The following is an 18,840-nucleotide window of genomic DNA, read 5'->3' as shown; positions in this document are numbered from 1 at the left end:
TGCTTGCTCCCATAGTGGGCAGAATCGGAAGCGACAGCCTGTTTCTGGCAAGAGCAGCCTTTGCCCCCGCGTTTCAGCGTTCATTCGCTGAGCTTTGAATGTTTGATGTGTCAGATGGAACATGAGATCCACCAGTGTTCACAGCGCCACCGTGAGAGGGGCTCGTAGGGAATGTTTCTCCTCGAGGAGTGAGTACGGTTAGAGATCGGTGCTTGCCAGAGCCATCCAGAAGGTGCAGAGAGTCCAGCCCCTTGGACTTGTGAACCTCTAAACAGGCCAGACTAGCACCACCAGACAGGCACTGTGGCCATGTGGGGCCCTGAGGGGCAGGGCAGGGCAGGGCAGGGGTGTGGCTTGCGCGTGGCTCTGGGGCCCCAGTGCACATGCGGGGTGACTCAAGTGGCGGCGAGTCTTCTCCGTTCTGTTGATGTGTGTTTCTCCTTCTTGTGTCCTCAGATCCGAGAGCAGAACTTGCAGGACATTAAGACGGCTGGCCCCCAGTCCCAGGTTTTGTGTGGTGTAGTGATGGACAGGAGCCTTGTCCAGGTGAGAGCCCAGGGCGTCTGATAGTAGTGGGTGGTGGCTCTAATGACCGGCCACTCCAAAATTATTCTTGAGTTGGCAGAGAATGATGCTATGAGGTAAGTGTTCTAGGCAAGAGCTACCTCCGTGAAAAATCCTCATGATGAGAAACAGCTCCCCACTTTTCCTAAAGTTGTAGACGTAGCACAAGCATGCCCACGGGCCGTGTCCTCCCCAGCCCTGCTCCATGTAATGCATGCCTGTGCGAGGGTGGCACTCACGCCACCTGCTTTGGGACCTGGATTTGCCCTGGTTTGGCAGTGTACGGTGGAAGATGCTAGAAGAGGGTGGGTTTAACGGACGTTTCTGTTCTCGTGTGTATTGCTCTCTGCAATGAAGTGCTGCTTGGGGAAAAGTGGTTACAGAGGGCACCTGTAAATGTCTGCATTTACATGCCTTTCTGTAAGAGCACTGTACTTCGTGGCACATTGAAGATAATCGTGTAAGTAGTTATCTCTGAAAATTGAGTTGCCACCTGCTGCTTTAAATGCGACCCTGCAGGGTAGGTGTTTGTGCTCTGAGTTGGGGCAGCCGTGGTCCTGGTCTTGTGGCCTCTGTCTGCACGTGCACCGCCATCACTGCTGCACCGCCGTGGACGGCCGTCTCTGCTGCATGCTCTCAGCCAGCTCCATCCTGTGCTCTCAGTTGCTGTTTCGAAGCCGGGCCTGGCGGGCTCTGATGACTCAGTTTACTGTTGCAGGACGCACCCCTCTCTGACTGTACGGAAACAATCGAAGGGCTCGAGCTTACAGAGCAGACCTTTAGTCCTGCTAGATCTCTGTCTTGTAGAAAGGTACTCACCGCCCTGTCCTTGACCGCCTCTCGGCACGCGCTGCCCTTCCACCTGCCCCGTCCCCACCTGTCTGCTCTTGCCGGGCACCGTCTCAGTTACCCCTGCCTCTGCGATGGACCGAGGTTCCGTCCTGCCCGTTCTGTTCTTTAATTAGAGTGTCTGGTACGAGGTTATTTTTATAATCCTCGGCATCCACGAGGTTGGGGAGAAAGGGCCCCTCTTCACGATGCGTGGCACATTTCTGAGGGTCTGCACGTGACTCTGGTTAGTGCATGCTCTTGGGTTTCGTTTGCCTTTTATGAGATGTCGATGGCAGAAGGCTCATACGGGCCGCCTGTGGGCAGCGGTGGCTCCCTGTGCAACCTTCTACCTTTGCTTGCTCTGCTGTGACCGCACGCGTAGTGAATGTGGCCATTGGAGGTTGTAGAATTGAAAGACAGCATTTCAGAGGAACGGAAAGTAAAACCGGACAGTTTCTATTGTTGATGAGATATATTTAGTTTTTCTCCTAAAAAAAAAAAAAATCCTAGATAATTCTTTAAAAAGTGTTTCACAGGGAAAAAAGACATGGAAATTTGAAGCCAGGAGTAGTAAGCTGTGTACACGCATACGTTGATGTGGACGGCAGGTGGGAAGTCTGTGTGATGTAACCTGCCCCGTTGGAAGGAGCCCCGTGAGGGCCCTGCAGGTGTGCTGGTGTGCACAGCTCGGTGCTGACAGCAGAAAGCGGCTGCCTGCTCGGTGTTGAGTCGTAGTGACGTTTACCCTGTGTTCAGAGGAGATTTTTAGGGTGTGTCTCTTCAATTCCTATGCCTCCAGTGAGATGCCATCTCTTTGTAGTGATGTCCCAGTTGCCAGAGATTCGGACCAGGGGTTCTGTATCCTGCGTGCAACCCTCACCAGTGACGAGGTTTTGCATACTTAGGGATTAATTCAGTAGGTCCGTTTCTCCTTATCCTTTGAATGTACTTTGACCTGCCATTCTTGGAGGGACTTCTCGGAGCAGGGGAGAAAGATGGCCTTTTTCTGCATGTCTCAGTACTTTGTGCTTTAAGCTGTTGTGGTCTTGCTAGCTCATAATTTTCTTTTCTCCGATGCGTGAAGCTGTGCTGAGTCCGTGAGCCCGGGCTGCTTACCATGCGGGGTCTCCACTGTGGCTGCCACCCTGTAGCCCTTGGGCAGAGCTGATTGACACCGTCATTGCTCTGCAGTCTCTCTGGCACTGGGTCACACGTGGTGGCTTCTGCTTGACCTTGTTCGGGCTCTCCGGAAGGTGGGCTGGTTGGTTGTGTTTCAAGTGGGCTTTTTCGGCCAGTTCCTCATCCAGCCCCAATTTTTGTTTTTGCTCCGGCATGTCAGACTCGGGTGTGTGTCACCATCACCTGTGAGTGCTTCATCACGTGTAGATGTGGCCCCCCACCCCCGCCTGCCAGGAAGTCAGAGTCGCTGGGAATGGGATTCCTGGCCATTCTGGTGCCCCAACCCCTAGTCTGGGCAGCGCACTCTGGGAGTGCTGCATCCAGGTGGGGTCAGCAGGGGAAACCGCACCCAGCCCAGCCTAGAGGGTGCTCCCGTGCCTGGATTCTTGTTCCAGCTTGCATTTTCTCCAACACCCTCCTGCTGCTCACATTTGCACCCTTGGTTTTTTTCTCATTTTTACGTTGAGAATACGACTCCATCCATGACCTTGACTGAAGCTGCTCCCACATCTTTCGTGCGAATCTCAAAACGCAGACTGCATTGCTCCCTCTACAAGGTGGCCCTGCTCTCAAGGTGGCAAGTTGAGTTTTTCTTTGACAAAGTGGAAAAAGAACTTGGTTACGTGTCCTAGTAATGTCCTCTTCCCAATGAGGCAAATCTGTAGATACCTGCTTTCCATTTGAGAATCTGAGGAACATGTGTCTGGGGCTTAGGAAGTAGGGGCTCTGGGGAAGCCCTTCCCTTTGCTTCCACCCCTCCCTCCCTGGTGATGGCTGTTCACTCAGGCCCTGTCGTCCTCTGCCTGAAGGAGGAGCGGCAACTTGTCAGCCGCACCCTGATGCTCTGGTTCCAGAAGGAATACTGAGCCCAGCCGAAGGCTCTCTTAACTCCACGTTGCACACGCCAACACGGAAGCTGTGGTAACTGGCCGCCTTCTGGAGGTCATTGCAAGTGAACTGAGCTGTTAGACGTTAGCGCGAACAAGTTCATGCCGACAGTGCTGCCGGATTTGTGCTCTGTGCACCTGTGTGTCCTTGGGCAGAGTCCCTCTCACTTGGTGCTGTGTGGGGGAAATGGGAGGTGCCTGGGCCCACCTTGCAGTCTTACCTGGTGAACTTGGCGTTGAGCGCCCAGAAGCGCGTGGCCCGGCACTAAGAATGTAAGTTCAAATCCGAGTGGGTTTTATGGCTGAAAAGCCTGATGCTTGCAGAGGTCGGGTCACTAGCCACGTTTGTAGTCCACACCAGGCGCCTCAGCCAAGCGCAGAAGCCGTTACTCGGCAGCATCGGTTTTGCTTAGAGCCGCGTTCTGTGGCTGGAAGTGAGGGGACCAGCGAGAGCCTCTGCGTGACGAGCAGCCACTTCACATCCTGGCTTCTCAGCCCAGGCTGCTGCCCCGCAGGGGACCCGTTTTCCCTCTGCATCCCGAGCCTTGTTTCCGTCCCCCCAGATAACGCAGTTCCTCTGTCCTCCATTCCGGTCAGAGCCCAGGTCTTGGGGGCTTGGCGGCCTCTTGGCGCCTGGCTGAGGAATTTGGAGGAAGGAGGCTCCCTGCCAGCAGAGGTGGGAACCAAGGTGCCTTGAGGGTCCGGGGTCTCCGTGCGGGAAGGGCCTCGCTTGCCGCAGGTGCCTCTGTGGCAGTTGATGCTTGATATTTTATTCATTCCTTGTTCTGAACTGTTGAGTTAAATGGATTTAAACGTTTCTCTCAAACCTCGTATCGCCTGGTCGCTTTGTTGGCAGTGCTAGCGGGGTGCACGTACAGCAGGTCAAGTGCCCCAGCTTGCAGGACACCCCCACCCAGCACTTCCTGCTGTCAGCCCAGCAGCTCCTCCCGAGGATGGCACACCTGAAGCCGATGCACAGGAACAGGCTTTACCGAGAAGAGGGATTCGGTTCCCCGTCTTGAGACAGGGCAGCTTCTGAGTGAAAAGCCGGTTGACTTTGGGTCAGCCTTGGTCAGAAAGTGGGCTCCCCTTGACCATCCAGGTTGTCTTGACTCTTCAGGCTCTCTAAGCAGAGGTGGCCAATTGCAGCAGGCCCTTCCCTTCTCTTCCCTGGGTCTGCGTCCCAGAACAATCCTGGGGTGCTCTGGATGACAGTCACCCCTCCATCCGGGTTTCCCAGGCTTTGCCAGGGTAGCAGGTGGCCCAGGTGGCCCCAGTCTGGCTCTGTCCCTCGTGCACATTGGTCGGCACGGCCTGTGTCTGGCGTTTGCCTCTCACTGAGGAGAGTGTTGGCAAACCAGCCTGGCATCAGAATTTTGGCTTCTCCTTTCCTAGGTGGTTTTTGGAAGCTCCTGATAAGTAATGCGCACGTGTGTGAGCTCTGGCTGACTTTCTCAGTGAATGAACCCAGGGCATCTGGGGGCCAGCCAGGCTGAGCAGTGGAGTGCGGAGCTGTGCTGGGGCAGGCGAGGGTGGGCTGGACGTCACTCGCCCAGGGCTGCCCTCCTGGCTCTCTCCCTCTGAGGCTTGCCTTCCCCCTACCCCCTGCCCTGCCCTGCCCTGCCCTGCCCTGGGTCTGTCTCTTCCCTGCAGACTGGGTGTGACCTGTGAGCTGCTTTCTTTCTATTTTCTTCTCTTTTCTACATGTTCCTAGTTCTCCAAGTTCCTCAGACAAATACTGATATTTTGGGACTTTAAAACAATTTCTTGGGATCCGTTTTCGGGAGCTGGTTATAAGCTAAATACATAGTCAAAAGGACAGAACTTACCTGTGAACTTAGTAAAGTCAGTCTCCGAGCACACCTTCCCTGACCATCGGAACCCTTGACGTTTTCTGCTGTCGTGAGGGGGGGCAGTTGACTTCAAAAGTCCACTCTTCCGTCCTGCCTGTCACTGTGGAGACGGCATTCTCCTGGAGGTGCCCGCTCTGTGCTGTCCGTCTGCACCTCATTGCTTTTGCTTCTGAAACCTGAAGGACTCTCCTGTGATTTTTTTTTCCTCCCGGTACATTTGTTTTGTGGCATTTAAATTGTGTTTCTCGGGGCACCTGGGTGGCGCAGTCGGTTAAGCGTCCGACTTCAGCCAGGTCACGATCTCGCGGTCCGTGAGTTCGAGCCCCGCGTCAGGCTCTGAGCTGATGGCTCAGAGCCTGGAGCCTGTTTCCGATTCTGTGTCTCCCTCTCTCTCTGCCCCTCCCCCATTCATGCTCTGTCTCTCTCTGTCCCAAAAATAAATAAAAACGTTGAAAAAAAAAAATTAAAAAAAAAAAATAAATTGTGTTTCTCTGTCTCCTACCACTGGAGGCCGCAGCCCGGCCTCTGCCTCAGGGCCCAGGGCGATTCCTAGGCCCCGTCTCAGGGATGCGTGCATGTGTGTGTGCGTGTGGGTGTGGGTGTGGGTGTGTGTGTGCGTGCACTCTTGGAAACCCGCCCGCCCCGCCCCGCCTGCAGCCTTGCCCGGGATGGGGGAGAGTCCCCTCTGGCAGGGCTCCCACCGACGGGGCGTCCCTCTTTGTCTGCAGGGGGAGCTGGTGACGGCTTCCAAGGCCATCATTGAGAAGGAGTACCAGCCCCACGTCATTGTGAGCACCACGGGCCCCAACCCCTTCAGCACGCTCACCGACCGGGAGCTGGAAGAGTACCGTAGGGAGGTGCAGCGGAAGCAGAAGGGCCCTGGAGGTGAGCATGCGTGTGCGCGAGTCCTGGGCGAGTCCTGGGCGAGTCCTGGGCGAGTCCTGGGCATGCTGGCGCAGGCCACACGGGCTGTCCCCGAAGCAAGAGAAAGCGCTGTGCCCGCTCCTCTGTGCCAGGTGTTAACGGTGGGCGATAAGGTCAGTGACTCGCATGAAAGAGCAGCTTGGGTCTGGTTAGTTCAGAACGTCACTGAGCGCACGTTTCCTAGTCCCGAAGGAATTAGACCATGAGACACACTTGTGAGTGTGCACAGTGCCTGTTCAAGAGACCATGTCGGAGAGCTGAACTTCCTCCTGCACGAACCTGGAGGGTCTTCCTGCACAGGTGTGCTGGCAGGCCCACGGCCCAGCGTGCGGCCTGCTGTGGGTCCCAGACCCAGTGGGGAGTGTGGCCCTTTGCTGGCGTGGCCCTTTGTTTCTCTTGGTAACTCGCTGACGCAGGAGGTCATATTTTATGTTTTTGTAAAATACAATGGGACTATTTGCAGCAAATGAAAATAAATGGTTCCAAGAACCAGAACCTCACGGAGCAGGTTGTTTTCAACTTTAGGTTTTGAAAAGTAGATCCAAGAATTTTGAGAATGCCAGAGGTGAGCCTCCCCCTGCCTCTACCAGGAAGGCTCCAGTGGGTCTGCATCACTTTCCCCAGGCAGCCTTGGTTGAGACCAGCAGACCCTGGGCACAGATGTCCCCCCGCCCTCCCCGCCCAGGAGGTTCATGCTGCCGTCCTCAGGGCCTTAAGTTCTAATCCTGGTCTTTGTAGGGACCACACTTCCTCCTTGGCTCACCCCCTAGGAATCTGCCTTTAGGAATGGAAGTCCCACAAATGTTCCATGGCCCTGGGTCTGTGGGGATTGACCGGGAACTGCTCCTGAGTCTCTGAGTACTGCTCCCGAGTCTCTGATTTGCCCCGATTTAGGTTTTTCTGGTCTTGTTTTAGACTAAATAATACATTACATAGCTGCTATTGGAATTTGGGTCATGCAAAAAAACTGTCGTTTTCCGTCTGTGTCACTTTGTTAGGTGTGCGTTAAAATTAAGACTTAGTGCATATCGAATCAGAGTGAGCCCAGTCTTCCTGTCACACCAAGCTCTGTGTCTCTGATCGTCTCCCTTGCATGTACGCACAGCCCCGCCGAGAGCTCTCTGTGCTGTCACCATAAGTCCCTGCCTCAGATTAGAGCCCTGGGGGTGGTGCGTGGGCTGGCCCCGATTCCAGAGCACACACATGCGTCTGACCCTGGGCCCCTCCAGTGTCGGGGGGCCCGGATTACAAGATGTTGTTTTTTCCTTCTTACGTTTATTTATTATTGAGAGACAGAGACAGAGAGAGACAGAGCATGAGCAGGGGAGGGACAGACAGAGGGAGACACAGAATCCGAAGCACGCTCCAGGCTCTGAGCTGTCAGCACAGAGCCTGACGTGGGGCTTGAACTCACAAACCGCAAGATCATGACCTGAGGGAGCCTAAGTTGGACGCTCAATCAACTGAGCCACCCAGGCACCCCTCAAGATGTTTTTTTTGAGTCAAACCACGAGACATACAGGAGTTTTCCCCATACACGAGGCTCCATGACGAGGGACGTTCCAGCAGTTGAGTGGACAGGACAGCTGTGTCCGTGCTCTGTGACCACAGAGCTGTCAGCAGAGGGAGTGCCAGTGGGGACGTGCTGCCAGGAGACCCCTGCCCGGCACTGCTGCTGGCCCTTGGCATGGGGGCGGGGGACAGGTGTTGGGTGCCATAGGTCAGCACTTGTGGCAGGAGGAAAGAAAGCCTCAGGGCTCTGGCACCTTCTTCTGGTTGAGGGAACTTGTAGGAGATGCGAAGGCCTTTGTTTATAGAAATCGGGCTTCAGGAAGGTGGGTTGGCATCTCTTTGAGATCAGAGGCCCTAATGATTGTAGCTGCTTGTTCAAAATATGGGACCTAGTGATGCTAAGCATTAATATAAAAAGTGTAAGTGAGATAAGGAGATTTAGGGAATTAAGATAATATTAGTATGTATTTTTCCCTAAATGAGAAGTAGGCTTGAAATTTCCTAGATCTTCGTTCGGTCCTAGTACCTGTAATTTTTCCTCTGGTCCTTATCAGTGATTTTATTTCAGAAAATAAAAATACGCTTTATTAGCTGCCAGGTTTAAATTATTGGTAGAAAATGTTCTACATAGAAAATGAAAACCCATGTAATTCTCATGTTCCATCCCTTGAGGAGGTGAGCAGGGTGAGGGTGCTTGGGACCCTGGGCTGCTAGCTCAGCAGTGGGGAGGCTGGACAGTGAGGACGTGGGGAGGGGCTCCTCCCTGGAGGACAGATGAGGACAGGCCGGGGGCCTCCAGTCGGTGTGCCACAGAGTCAGCTCTAGCGGATTCTCTCTGGCCTAAGGGTAGAAATTAATTTTGTTTCCAGAGTTGTTGAATCTTTCTGAAATTCAGATGCTCAGTCATAGTGGGCTTTCTTTGTCCTGGAGAGGTGAAGGCGGTGTGGTCGTGAGCCCTCCCAGTCTCCTGGATGCAACCAGATGGGCTGGGCAGGGAGGGCAGGGGCTGCCTGCCTTGGAGGAGGGTGAAGGCTCACGACGTCTGAAGCTCTTTACCACGTGCTTCTCTGTGTGTCTGCCTGCAGAGATTCTGGACGAGAGCAGGGAAGAGAAGGAGAAGAGTCCTCCAGAACACCCTGCTGCCCCCCACACCCCCCCCAGCACCCCCGTCAAGCTTGAGGAAGGTGAGCTCTGGCTGCCCGCTGTGGGAGGGCGCGTGGCCTTCTGGGGTCCGGCGTTGGCCGGGAGGGGTGGGCCTCGCGTTTTTGTCCCGTGGGGGGAGAGCAGCCGGGTGTGCAGTAGAGGGACTGAGTGATGAAAAAGCGCTTTTGCGTGGAAAGCCACCCACCACATGGTTCTGAACCGGCCCTCCTTGCTGGCGCTGGCCTTGGTAACTCAAGGACAAACGGATTGTTAGTGAGATGTCAGAACCAGGCGGGAAAGGTTTCGGGGGTTGGATCCCGCCTCCGTTATGATGTCCGTTTTGCCCACTGCTTACACAGTCCTTAGACCTTCCTGTGTTCAGATCACTCCTCTGGAAACGTCTTCCATCGTGTCTGAGCTGTGGTACCTCGTTGGACCTGCCGTAGTAATTGGTCCGTGCGAGTGCAGGCCTCCATTGGCCTCTCGGACTGCCCGCTGCGTGTCTGTGGCGTGTGGCCCACGTGTCTGTCCCTCGGTCGTCTGTGTCGTGCTGCCCGTGCCTGTTGGGAGCCTGTGGCTCACCTTCCCCCCCGTTCCTTGTCCACAAGAATGGCTCAGCCATCCTTCTATAACCCGGCGGCTGTGACTGAATGCCTAGATTCTCTCCCTGTGCTTTTCTCTTCCTGTGGCTGCGTCACAAGCAGGAGGTGGATGTGCTAAAGAGTACCTGTTACCATAGTAAGTACCGCCCGTCCGGCCCTCTGCTGTTTAACCAGCATCCCCTGTGCTTTGCTTCATTCTCCTGCTTCTTTGTTGCTTACTCAGTTTTGTTTTCTGTTTATTCAAAATAAAAACAGAGGGCCCCCCTCCCCCTTTCTCACACCCAGTTCCTCCATCCCAGGCAGTGGCATCTCGGCAGGGACTCGGTCACCGGAGAGCTGGGTGGTGGCAGCCTGTCCCTGGGGCCCCTGGACTGAGGGCCCTGCTCAGGGAGCCCTGGGCCTTGGAAGCTCCACAGCGATCATGTTGGCCGGATCAGCCTGTGGTTGCTCTGGGCGGGAGGTTTCGCTGTTTGGATCGGAAGTACGTCTAGACCAGGTTCAGACAGCTCGGGGGTCGCTTGTGTTTGGGTCTTTGCTTAAGCTCAGATGGGGCAGAAGAGCTACATTTGGCACTGGTTTTTTAATGTGACATTGGCCACACGATGAAAAGTCCCCGGAGGCACCCACAGGCAACCTCTGCATGCTTTGCAGAGTGAATCCCGACCTCCTCCTGCCCTAGCCAAGTAAGGACATTTCATTTTCCTGGGACAGAAGGTGGCCAAGGGCAGGGACAGGGTAGCTCCAGCCTCCCAGAGCCAAAGTGCTAAGTGTTTGGGGCCCGGAGCCTCCTGTGCCGGCCGCACCTCACCGACACTCAGCTCGGGGCCCCTCCTGACTTCAGCTCCATTTCTCCGTACTGGACGGTTTGCTGTTGTCTAAGCAGCAAGTTGCTTGTAACTCTGTAGGCTGTTTTTAAGTATCTACAAAACTGGTTCGGGGATTAGATCCCGCCTTCGTTATGATGTCCATTTTGCCCACCGCTTACACAGTCCTCAGACCTTCCTGTGCTCACATCACTCCTCTGGAAATGTCAGAGGAGTCCGTATAGAAATCTGGTGATGGGGACCTTCGCTAGAAGCACACCCTCAGACCAGTTATGCTGTACCTATTTACGTTTCCACGTTCAACTTGTGAAGATGGCCTGATGTTTTGCCCCTAGCTCTTACCTCATAATTCATCTCTTTTCTTTGATTCTCCAGCCTAAAATGGCTTTATTTCGTTTGATGCTGATACATGGGGTCTGGAGTTAACCATGATTTTCTGTGGTTTTCTTCTTGGGGGAGACCAGGTGTTGTGGGCTGAAATTGAGGCTTAATTTCAGGACTACTGATAATGTGCCCTTAGGGTTCTAGAATCAACCTCTGTTCAAGTGCTAACGCAGAGCACTGTCCTGCTGAAATGCTCCCGACTTGCCCACCTCGCTCTCTCTGACCGGGGACCAAGGCCCTGTCCGTGAGCGCCCTGTCCACGAGGAGGAGCTGAAAACAGCCCTGAGATTGTGCCTACGTCTTGTTCTCTGAGCTCCCCCTGGCCCTGAAGTAGAGCACACCTCACTTAAAGTGTCAGTCGGGTGTCGGTAGAAGCCCCTGCGTCCAGGTGGGCTCCGTGCGGGGCGCTGCCCCCTCCCCCCTCGGGGCCGCCCCGCCGAGGTCTGGCAGCCATTCTCCAGCCCCGTCTCTCCTACCCCACCCGCCAGACCTGCCGCAGGAGCCCGCCTCCAGAGAGGACAGTGACGCTGCCACCTTCAAGCCGACTCTCCCCGACCTGTCCCCTGATGAGCCTTCAGAAGCGCTCGGCTTCCCGACATTGGAGGAGGAGGAGGAGGAGGAAGAGGAGGAGGGGCTCTGTGAGGCCCGCGAGCCCCCCAGCCCCACCAGGTCCCCCTTGGTGGCCAGCCCCGAGCCAGCCTCCGCCCGGGCGGCTGAAGAGGCCGCCTCCCCAGCTGCCGAGGACCCTGGCAGCGACGGGTCTCCGGGCAAGTCCCCTTCCAAAAAGAAGAAGAAATTCCGCACCCCCTCCTTTCTGAAGAAGAGCAAGAAGAGGAGTGACTCCTGAAGACCCCGTCCTGCACCAGCTGACGCCACCAGACCGTCCCCGATCGCGTCTCGTGTCCTGTCTTCCCGTGTAGTGGAATGCAAAAAGCCCAGCCCTCCATGTAGCTAGAGCTCCCCTCCCGGCCTGACCAGACCCCCACGTCCACCGGTGCTCGCCTTGCGTGTGTGCGCAGCGGTCCCCCCCCTCCTCCCCGGCCCGCAGCCTCAGGTTCTGGGGGAGACGAATCCACGTCCCTCCCATCTGTCTGCCCCTTGGTGACACCCTCCTCCCCTGGCGGTGAGAAGTCCTGGTCCTGGCCAGACGGTCGGAGGCCCTGCCGGCTCTGGCCTTGACCGCTCTCTCCTTCTGTTGTGAGGTGACCCGTGCTGTGTGCTAGGCTCCCCTTCACCCCCAGGTCTCGGGTGACTGAATCAGACTTGTAGTTTCCTGCTGGCGTTACCTGCTGGGTGAGTGATCTCACTCTGTGGACACAAAGCCTCAGTCCTGTGAAAACACTCACGTGCCCGCCAACGGCCCAGGGCATAATAACAGCCTTTGAGAGGCGAGTTTGGGCTGAGCCGGAAACCCCAACAGCAAAGGGGACCTGTGTCTGCCCAGCACAAGCTATGTGTGGTCTGATTACCCTGAGGCCAGAAACAGGTTCAGGGGCTCCCCATTTCTCACTCACTGGGGTCTCTGGGTTCCTGTCATGGGGAAGATACGTCAAGACAGGGGAAGAGTCCTTTCTAGAATTTTTTTTCAGCAGGTTTGCAATTTACCCTACGTTTTTTACTGCGAACAGGCCACTTTTTAGTAAGTTTTTTCTCTGCTCACTCATCTAGGGGACGTTTTGGACCGAGAAGGGGTCTTCTCTTACCTTTAACTCTGCCTTGAAGACCCCCTGGTTTTAGTAAAAGGCGCAAGGTACAAGACCCAGTGGTCCCTCCCTCACTGCTTACACCAGCCACTTATGAGCCGTGACTTGCTCTCCTTGTTCGGCATCGTGAAGTTTCACTTAACTCAGACCCCTGGGAAACCACATGAAGCTGCTTAGCGGGACCAGTGGGTGACCCATTCCAGGAGCTGCCCCGGTGCCAGCCTGACCAGGCACCGGCAGGCCTCCTCCCCGGGCGGACCCACGCTCCTGACACCAAGGCAGGACCTGAGGCTGGCTGCATGGCGCTGACCACTGCTTCGAGCTTGCTGGCGACTTGCTTTTCTCCTGTGTGTCACTTTGTTGCCATGGTGGCGTCCAGGCGCTGAGCCCTCAGCCCGTACTTCAGTTGACCCCGGACTCTTTACCCCTTCCTTTTGTCCCTCACATGCAATGACTTTTATTTCACTTTTGTAGTTTATTTTAACTCTTTGTATTACAACATGAAGTCTAGTCGCATATATGGATACAGGCTTGGGAGGATGGGTCCTCTGTCCTCCACTGTAACGTGTTTTACTCACAAATAAAATTCTTTAAGCAGTTTCCTTGTCTAAATTTCGGAAGCAGTTTGGCATTTTTCCCCCCCCTTGGTTCAAGATAGGACTTCCAGAAGTCTGTCTTGAGATCCCGAGTGTTTATTTCTTGATTGGACACTGTTGCTCTGCACCAGGAAGGCCCCTAGAACCCAGAATCGCCTTGCCCGGGGTGCCAGCCTGCTCTTGGGCCCGAGAGCCTGACGCCCCTACAGTCCGAACAGATGCGCAGGGGTGGGATGGTGATGGGAAGAGCCCAGCACAGGGCTCCCTCCTCCCTGGGTGGCCAGGGTGCAGGGCACAGCTCACGTAGGCCCTAGCGAGTGTGGGCTCCCATCGTGGCGGGCCCTGTGTCACCCTTTCTGTCCTCCCTGTTGTGCAGAATGGTCACGGGCCCCGGACGAGCCTTGGACTTTTCTGCTCAGTGCAGGCGTAAGAGCTTCTGGTGCTCGGGGGTCTCCCAGGTGGGGGGTAGTGAGGCATAGCCGTGTGCTGGCGAAAGGCACTTGGTATAAAATAGCTGCTTTATTTTGTCATTTGGAGGCTTGGCTGACACCGTGTGTCTGAGAGAAAAGTGAACACAAAACCTGAAAGGTGTTGGGGAGTCCCTGCCCCCGGCACGACGGGCAGGACTGCCCAGGCGCGCGTACCACGGAGCTGCTGGAGTGTCTGGCAGGGGCCAGGGCTGGGCCCCAGGGGGAGGGGAGAGGTCCCGTCCCCCCCCCCCCCAAGCTTGGGGCGGGGCTAGCTCCACTACTCGGCCTTGGGTGCCATGCGGGCTGGAGGCCCCAGGTTGCGCAGGAGCAGGAAAGGGAGCAGGAAGAGGCCTGAGCACACCGTGAAGCAGACCCTGGCCCCAGCCAGCCAGTACACTGTGGAGAGACAGCCCGAGAGGTGATGCGGGCCCTCCCTCCCCCTCCCTCCCCCTCCCTCCCCGCTGCGCCTCCACCCCGGGGATGGCAGGACCACGGCAGGAACCGACGGGGCGGCAGGGGAAGGCGGATGGCAGGGCCGGGCGTGGCCTCCCCCTGGCCTTGCCTCCCAGGGGCACAAGCGTGCCTGGAATGCTATCCCAGGGCCCTTACCTGAGGCAGCCACCATGGGTCCCACTGCCCTGGCCAGGGCACCCAGGCTCCGGAGTGTGCCCATGATCGTGCCCTTCTGCCTGGGCAAGCCTTTGGGGGAGGGGGGGGAGGAAGCCGTCGGGTGCTTGCTGTTCTCCTCCCACCTGGGGGGCCTCGGGCAAAGAAAGGCTCCTTACCATAGTCAGCGACCACGGAGGACAAGCAGGGCACCACGACGGCAGCGGCTGCCAGGGGACACCAGGAAGGTGGCAGGCAGCCTCCAGGTGATGCCTGGAGGGCTGTGACCCGGGATCCCTGGCCACCGGCTCCCTACCGTTCCCACCCTGGCCCCGGGAGGACCCCCTCACCGAAGGAGTAGAGCAGCAGCCCCAGGCCCAACGCGGGCAGCGTGAGCCCCCAGCCAATGAGGAGGAAGGCAGGCACCAGCAGCAAGATGGCCTGCGACGGGGGGGGGGGGGGGGGGGGAGGGAGGGCATGGCAGCACTCAGGACCCACCCCTGCCGCTTCCGGCGGGACTCGCGACAGGGCCTGCCCCCCACTCGCCCGGGGGAGCCTCGTACCCGCTTCACCGCTGCAATCTCGCTGCCAGGGCTGATCTTCCGGGCGTAGGCGCCCTGCACGGTGGCCATGGTGAGGCCGATGAAGAAAAACATCTTTCCTTGCTGCAGGCTGGGAGCGGGGGAGCCGTTAGTGCCTTGGTCTGACCGCCCTGCTCCCGCCAGCCACGCCGGAGCCTGGGAGCCCACGGCTTCTCCTGGGCCTCAGCCAGCGCCTGCCCCAGGGATGGGCCAGGGTGGGCGTCACTGAAGCGGGGAAGACAGGCTGGCGCCGCTACCTGCTGAACTGGAAGCGCTGATGAGCAAGGAAGCTCAGGGTGAACTCGAGACCCGAGAAGAGGAAGAGGTAGAGGAAGTACACCAGACCCAGGCGGCGAAGGTGACGGATCCCTGGGGAGCACGGAGAGCGGCTGTAGGGGCCAGCAGCCCGAAGACGCGACAGTCCTGCACTCGTGATGGGGGTGCCTTCTTACCGTCTCCAGCGGGTGGGTCCTGGCCACGGGTCACGGCAGAGAAACGGAGCAGGGCCACGGGGCTGAGCAGGTCTGCCGCGGCCTGGAACCCCGGGCCGATAGAGGATGCCTGGGGAGGGGGTGGGACTGGAGAGGCCGGCCAGGCAGCTGGGGAGGGCCACGACCTGAACCTGGCCTGGCCTCTGGTCCAGATGCCCGGCCCAAGAGGCAGGGGTCCCCGGAGGCACTGTGGCCCCAAGAGCCCCTGTGCAGGAGGAGAGGCCAGCCCAGCATTCTTGGCCAGCCCCACGTGCCCACAGAACTGAGCCCCTGCCCTGGGGCTCGGCAGCAGGTTCTGGGACCCACCTTACCCGCTTCTCCGCAGGCAGCGTCTCCGGCAGGAAGCAGAAAATAAACAACAGGTCGGAGGCAGCAAAGAGCAAAGCCAGCCAGGGTACCATCTCTGCTGGCAGGAAGGCGCCAAGCATGGGGCCCAGCGTGAAGGCCAGCGAGAAGGCCACTCCAATGACTGCCTGGGGAGAAGGCCGCCTGAGCCGGGATGGGAGACCCCAGGCAAGGAATCCCAGCCTCCTCGCCCCGTAGTGCGCACGCACCATGCCTCGGCTGCGGGCGGAAGGTGAGCCCAGGTCGGCCACGATGGCTGTGGACAGGCTGACGTTTCCCTTGCTGATGCCCCCAATCACCCTGGAGGCCAGGAAGGCGGCGAAGCTCTTTGAGGCCGCCCACACGGCATACGAGGTGGCCAGACCTGCCTGTCCCCGGGACAGGTGTGGTCACTTGAGGCCAGGAGGGGCCCAGAGTTGGGCTGACAGACCCAGGTAACACCGCTGGGACCCGGCCCTGTCTGTTCTGGAGCACTCAAGGTCCGTCTGTGTTCCCGATGTCCCCCCGCGGACAGGGAGCGGCTCTGGGAAAGCCTGCCTTAGCCACAGGAGCCAGCACCCAAAGCAGCACACCCAGGGGGCCGCGAGGGCCGCTGCCGGGTGGGTGAGAGGTGGGCACCCGTACCAGGGACAGCAGCATCACCGGGCGCCTCCCGAGACAGTCTGAGACAGCCCCCGTGACTGGTGCCAAGAGGAACTGCAGGAAGGAGAAGACTGAGCCTATCAGACCTGAAAGAGACAGACGTTTGGGTTACACGACTCGGTCTGTCCTCATGGGTCTGGTGATGCTGGGTGGGCCCCACCAGGAGTGGACACTGCACACGGGAAGGGGGCAGACAGTGCCCAGCAGCAGGAAAGTGGGGACAAGGACCCCAGCGTGGGACTTGGGGCCGTACCTCCAAACAGGACACTGTTGTACCTCTTCTCCGCTGGCATCCTGATGGCTGCGGCAAACCAGTCCACGCCTTGTTGCCAGGAGCCGTAGAGGGGATCCTGGGGAACAAGGAAGTGTGACAGGGGTCGGGGGAGTCCCTGATGGGCTTTGGGGCAGTGGGCAGCCATCGTGGGAGTCGGGGGGCCTCCAGACACGGGGGAGGGCTCACGTGGGCGCGGCCATGGCTCTCCAGCAGCCCTGGCAGCAGAGGCAACAGCAGAGTGAAGGCCAGGAGGTCCAGCAGGAGGCCGAGGAAGACCACGGTGATCACACGGGGCTCTGACAAGGGCTGTTGGCGGATGGGTGGGCGCGGGGTGCAGCTCCCTCCTGCTCCCCAGCCCATGGTGGGGGCCGCTCCAATCCCGCCTGGCTGACAGTGTGGCAGGTCTGCATGAGGGCACCTCTGGGTACCCCAGAGCCAGAGACCTATCCTGGACCGGGGAGGAAACAGAGTTCCCCAGCCCTCACCATGCCCCCGACCCACTAACAGCTAGCAAGCACCCTAAAGGGAGTGCCTGCCCGCCTCCCTAAGGGCCCCTCAGTGCGCCCTCTCCCCGATGCCAGGCAGCAGGAAAGTCAGGCTGCTGGGTTGCGCAAAGAAACCGCAGCCACCGATGCCAACCGTCCCAAGGGGCCGAGTTGGGGGCATCGGGGCCCCGGCCTACTCCATGCAGCCGCCCCAGGTCGTCTTGCAGAGTGGCTGGGGAAACTGAGGCCCGGGCGGAGGGCAGCCCCGGCGGTGTCCCCGTGCCCGTGAATCCCGGCCCCCAGCCCCCACCCCCCAGGAACCCGGCCCCCGACCTCCCCCATCACCCGCCCCGCCCGGAATCCCGGACCCCGACCCCGCCCTGGCTCGCATCCTGGGCGGGGCAGTGGGGCGCGCACGGACGCGGGAGCAGCCCCCCCTTGCACCTGCCGCGGCCGCGCGCTCAGGGATGACGGACGGTCGGACACACGAACAGACGGACGGATGCGGAATGGACTGCGGGAACACTGCCGGGGGCGGGCGCGCGCCGGCCACGCCTCCTCCCGCCCCGGACGTGGGCGCCGGCGCGCTTCCTCTTCCGGCCGGCAGGCTGAGAGCGGGCGGGTCGAGAGGGGCCGGGGCGCCTTCCCGCCGCTCACCGGCTCGTGCCGGCGCGGGTGTGTTCCCGCCGTGACCGCGCACGCCAGTGTCTCGGCGGCTCTGCGCGTTGTGCCGAGCCCGGGACCCCGGGACAGGCGGCCGGGGAAGGGGACCCGCGGGAGCCACAGCGTCCAGCCGGCAGCGCGCTGGCCTCTCCTGCCACCAGCCTGACCCAGGTCGGCGGACGCCCACACCTCCTCACCACCTCCACCCGCATGCCCTCCAGGATTCGTCTGACTGGCCGACCCGAACCAGAAAGTAACGGGAAGTTCTGGAAATGAGGTTCGGCTTCCAAGTTGACGCGCGTCCACAGCCCACCCCTTGTCGACTTGGCACTCCTACCCCCTCTTTACACCGTATTAAACTCCCAAGTAAAGATAGCAGCAGTCCCACCGCCTGATAGTAGGCGCAAGGAGTCCACCTCCGGCCGAGAAGAAAGCCGTTAGCACTTTCTCCAAAGGATACGTTCGGGTCATGTTCATTTTTCCCAGCTGGGCCACGGGGGAGGGGCAGGAGGTACGAGTTGGAAATAGTGTCTCAGAAGGCTCGGAGCAGCCCTCGGTTCTGCCCCTGGCAGGCTGGTCCTAGCTGGGTTCCATCCCTTCTTCCAGAATCCCTGCAGGAAGAGGCAGGGCTGGGCTGGGCCAGATACACAGATCCTGACATTTCCAAGAATTACACGTCCAGGGGGTTTGGGGAGAGGCCCGGGGGTCGGGGGGAGCAGAGTGACAGCGCGATCCAAAGCTGGGGCTTTAGGGCTTGTTGCCGGCCCGGTCCGGCCTCGTGGGACTGAAGAGCAGGACGTCGGGCTGAGGCCCAGGTGCACGAGATCCCGGGGCTGAACGACGCCAGCTGGCCAGGCCTGCACATCGAGGAGGTGACGCCAGCCTGGTCCGAGCCTGTGACCGCCGCCGGGGCCTCCTGGCTTTGTGGAGCCACACAGCTGGCGAGCCTGTCTCTGGCGACCCAGGGGCGGCTGGCTGAGTGCTCCTCCCTCACTCCCAAGGCTGCTGTCTCTAGTCGGGGCTTGAGCCCTACGTGCTCCAGGGGCATTCTGGCCCCGGACCCCGCGTAGAGTTCCAGCACCACCCGATTCGTCCAAAAGCAAACTGCCGATTCTCCCCACCAACCAACCTCCTCTTTCCCACCACACTTAGGCCGTCCTGCCAGCCACTCCCTGAGTCCCCCACATCCCCCTGGCCAGTCCTCAAATCTGTGGTTTTTGCCACGGCCGACTGTGTGACCTCAGGGACTGGTGTCTCAGTGCAGGTCCCAGGGCCACCTCG

General features: G+C 58.8%; 2 protein-coding genes across 21 annotated transcripts in view; one reads left to right on the top strand and one right to left on the bottom strand.

The window, feature by feature from the left end:
* Positions 1 to 13,006, top strand: part of ADD1 (adducin 1) — an 86,983-nt gene extending 73,977 nt beyond the window's left edge. For 3 of the 10 annotated variants that reach the window (XM_030314320.1, XM_030314321.1, XM_030314323.1), the window contains 5 exons: positions 457 to 546; positions 1,283 to 1,375; positions 6,043 to 6,199; positions 8,836 to 8,934; positions 11,192 to 13,006. In XM_030314320.1, coding sequence (XP_030170180.1) covers positions 457 to 546; positions 1,283 to 1,375; positions 6,043 to 6,199; positions 8,836 to 8,934; positions 11,192 to 11,550 — 798 coding nt within the window. In that variant the 3' untranslated portion in view covers positions 11,551 to 13,006. Of the gene's footprint in view, positions 1 to 456; positions 547 to 1,282; positions 1,376 to 6,042; positions 6,200 to 8,835; positions 8,935 to 9,597; positions 9,633 to 11,191 lie in introns of those variants that run through there. The other 7 variants (XM_030314325.1, XM_030314329.1, XM_030314322.1 and 4 more) reach the window with 4 other exon arrangements.
* Positions 12,873 to 17,430, bottom strand: MFSD10 (major facilitator superfamily domain containing 10). Of its 11 annotated transcripts, XM_032593021.1 has the most exons (13): positions 17,341 to 17,418; positions 16,598 to 16,794; positions 16,391 to 16,487; positions 16,120 to 16,223; positions 15,705 to 15,863; positions 15,462 to 15,623; positions 15,112 to 15,220; positions 14,917 to 15,028; positions 14,642 to 14,750; positions 14,429 to 14,519; positions 14,258 to 14,305; positions 14,082 to 14,171; positions 12,873 to 13,868 (listed from the first exon to the last, which is right to left on the bottom strand). In XM_032593021.1, the coding sequence occupies exons 2-13, from the start codon at positions 16,769 to 16,771 to the stop codon at positions 13,750 to 13,752; spliced, it is 1,374 nt and encodes a 457-aa protein (XP_032448912.1). In that variant the 5' UTR covers positions 16,772 to 16,794; positions 17,341 to 17,418; the 3' UTR covers positions 12,873 to 13,749. The 11 variants fall into 11 exon arrangements, with proteins under 11 accessions (XP_032448912.1, XP_030170195.1, XP_030170197.1 ...); XM_030314335.1 differs by having other exon boundaries at positions 14,082 to 14,305; XM_030314337.1 differs by having other exon boundaries at positions 14,082 to 14,305; positions 16,598 to 16,798; positions 17,341 to 17,411.
* Positions 17,431 to 18,840: the final 1,410 nt, after the last annotated feature.

Source organism: Lynx canadensis, chromosome B1, assembly GCF_007474595.2.
Source record: "Lynx canadensis isolate LIC74 chromosome B1, mLynCan4.pri.v2, whole genome shotgun sequence".
Classification (NCBI taxonomy): Eukaryota; Metazoa; Chordata; class Mammalia; order Carnivora; family Felidae; genus Lynx; species Lynx canadensis.
This window is presented reverse-complemented; position numbering and strand designations above follow the sequence as displayed.

What these genes read in the sequence shown, in the direction of transcription:
- MFSD10 (XM_030314335.1), bottom strand. Translation starts at nt 16,771, where the DNA reads ATGGGCTGGGGAGCAGGAGGGAGCTGCACCCCGCGCCCACCCATCCGC. An exon ending in CGCTGCCTGCGGAGAAGCGG is followed by an intron (nt 15,221 to 15,461) that starts GTAAGGTGGGTC and finishes CCCCCTCCCCAG; the next exon opens with GCATCCTCTATCGGCCCGGG. An exon ending in GCTGCTGCTCTACTCCTTCG is followed by an intron (nt 14,306 to 14,428) that starts GTGAGGGGGTCC and finishes GTCCCCTGGCAG; the next exon opens with CCGCTGCCGTCGTGGTGCCC.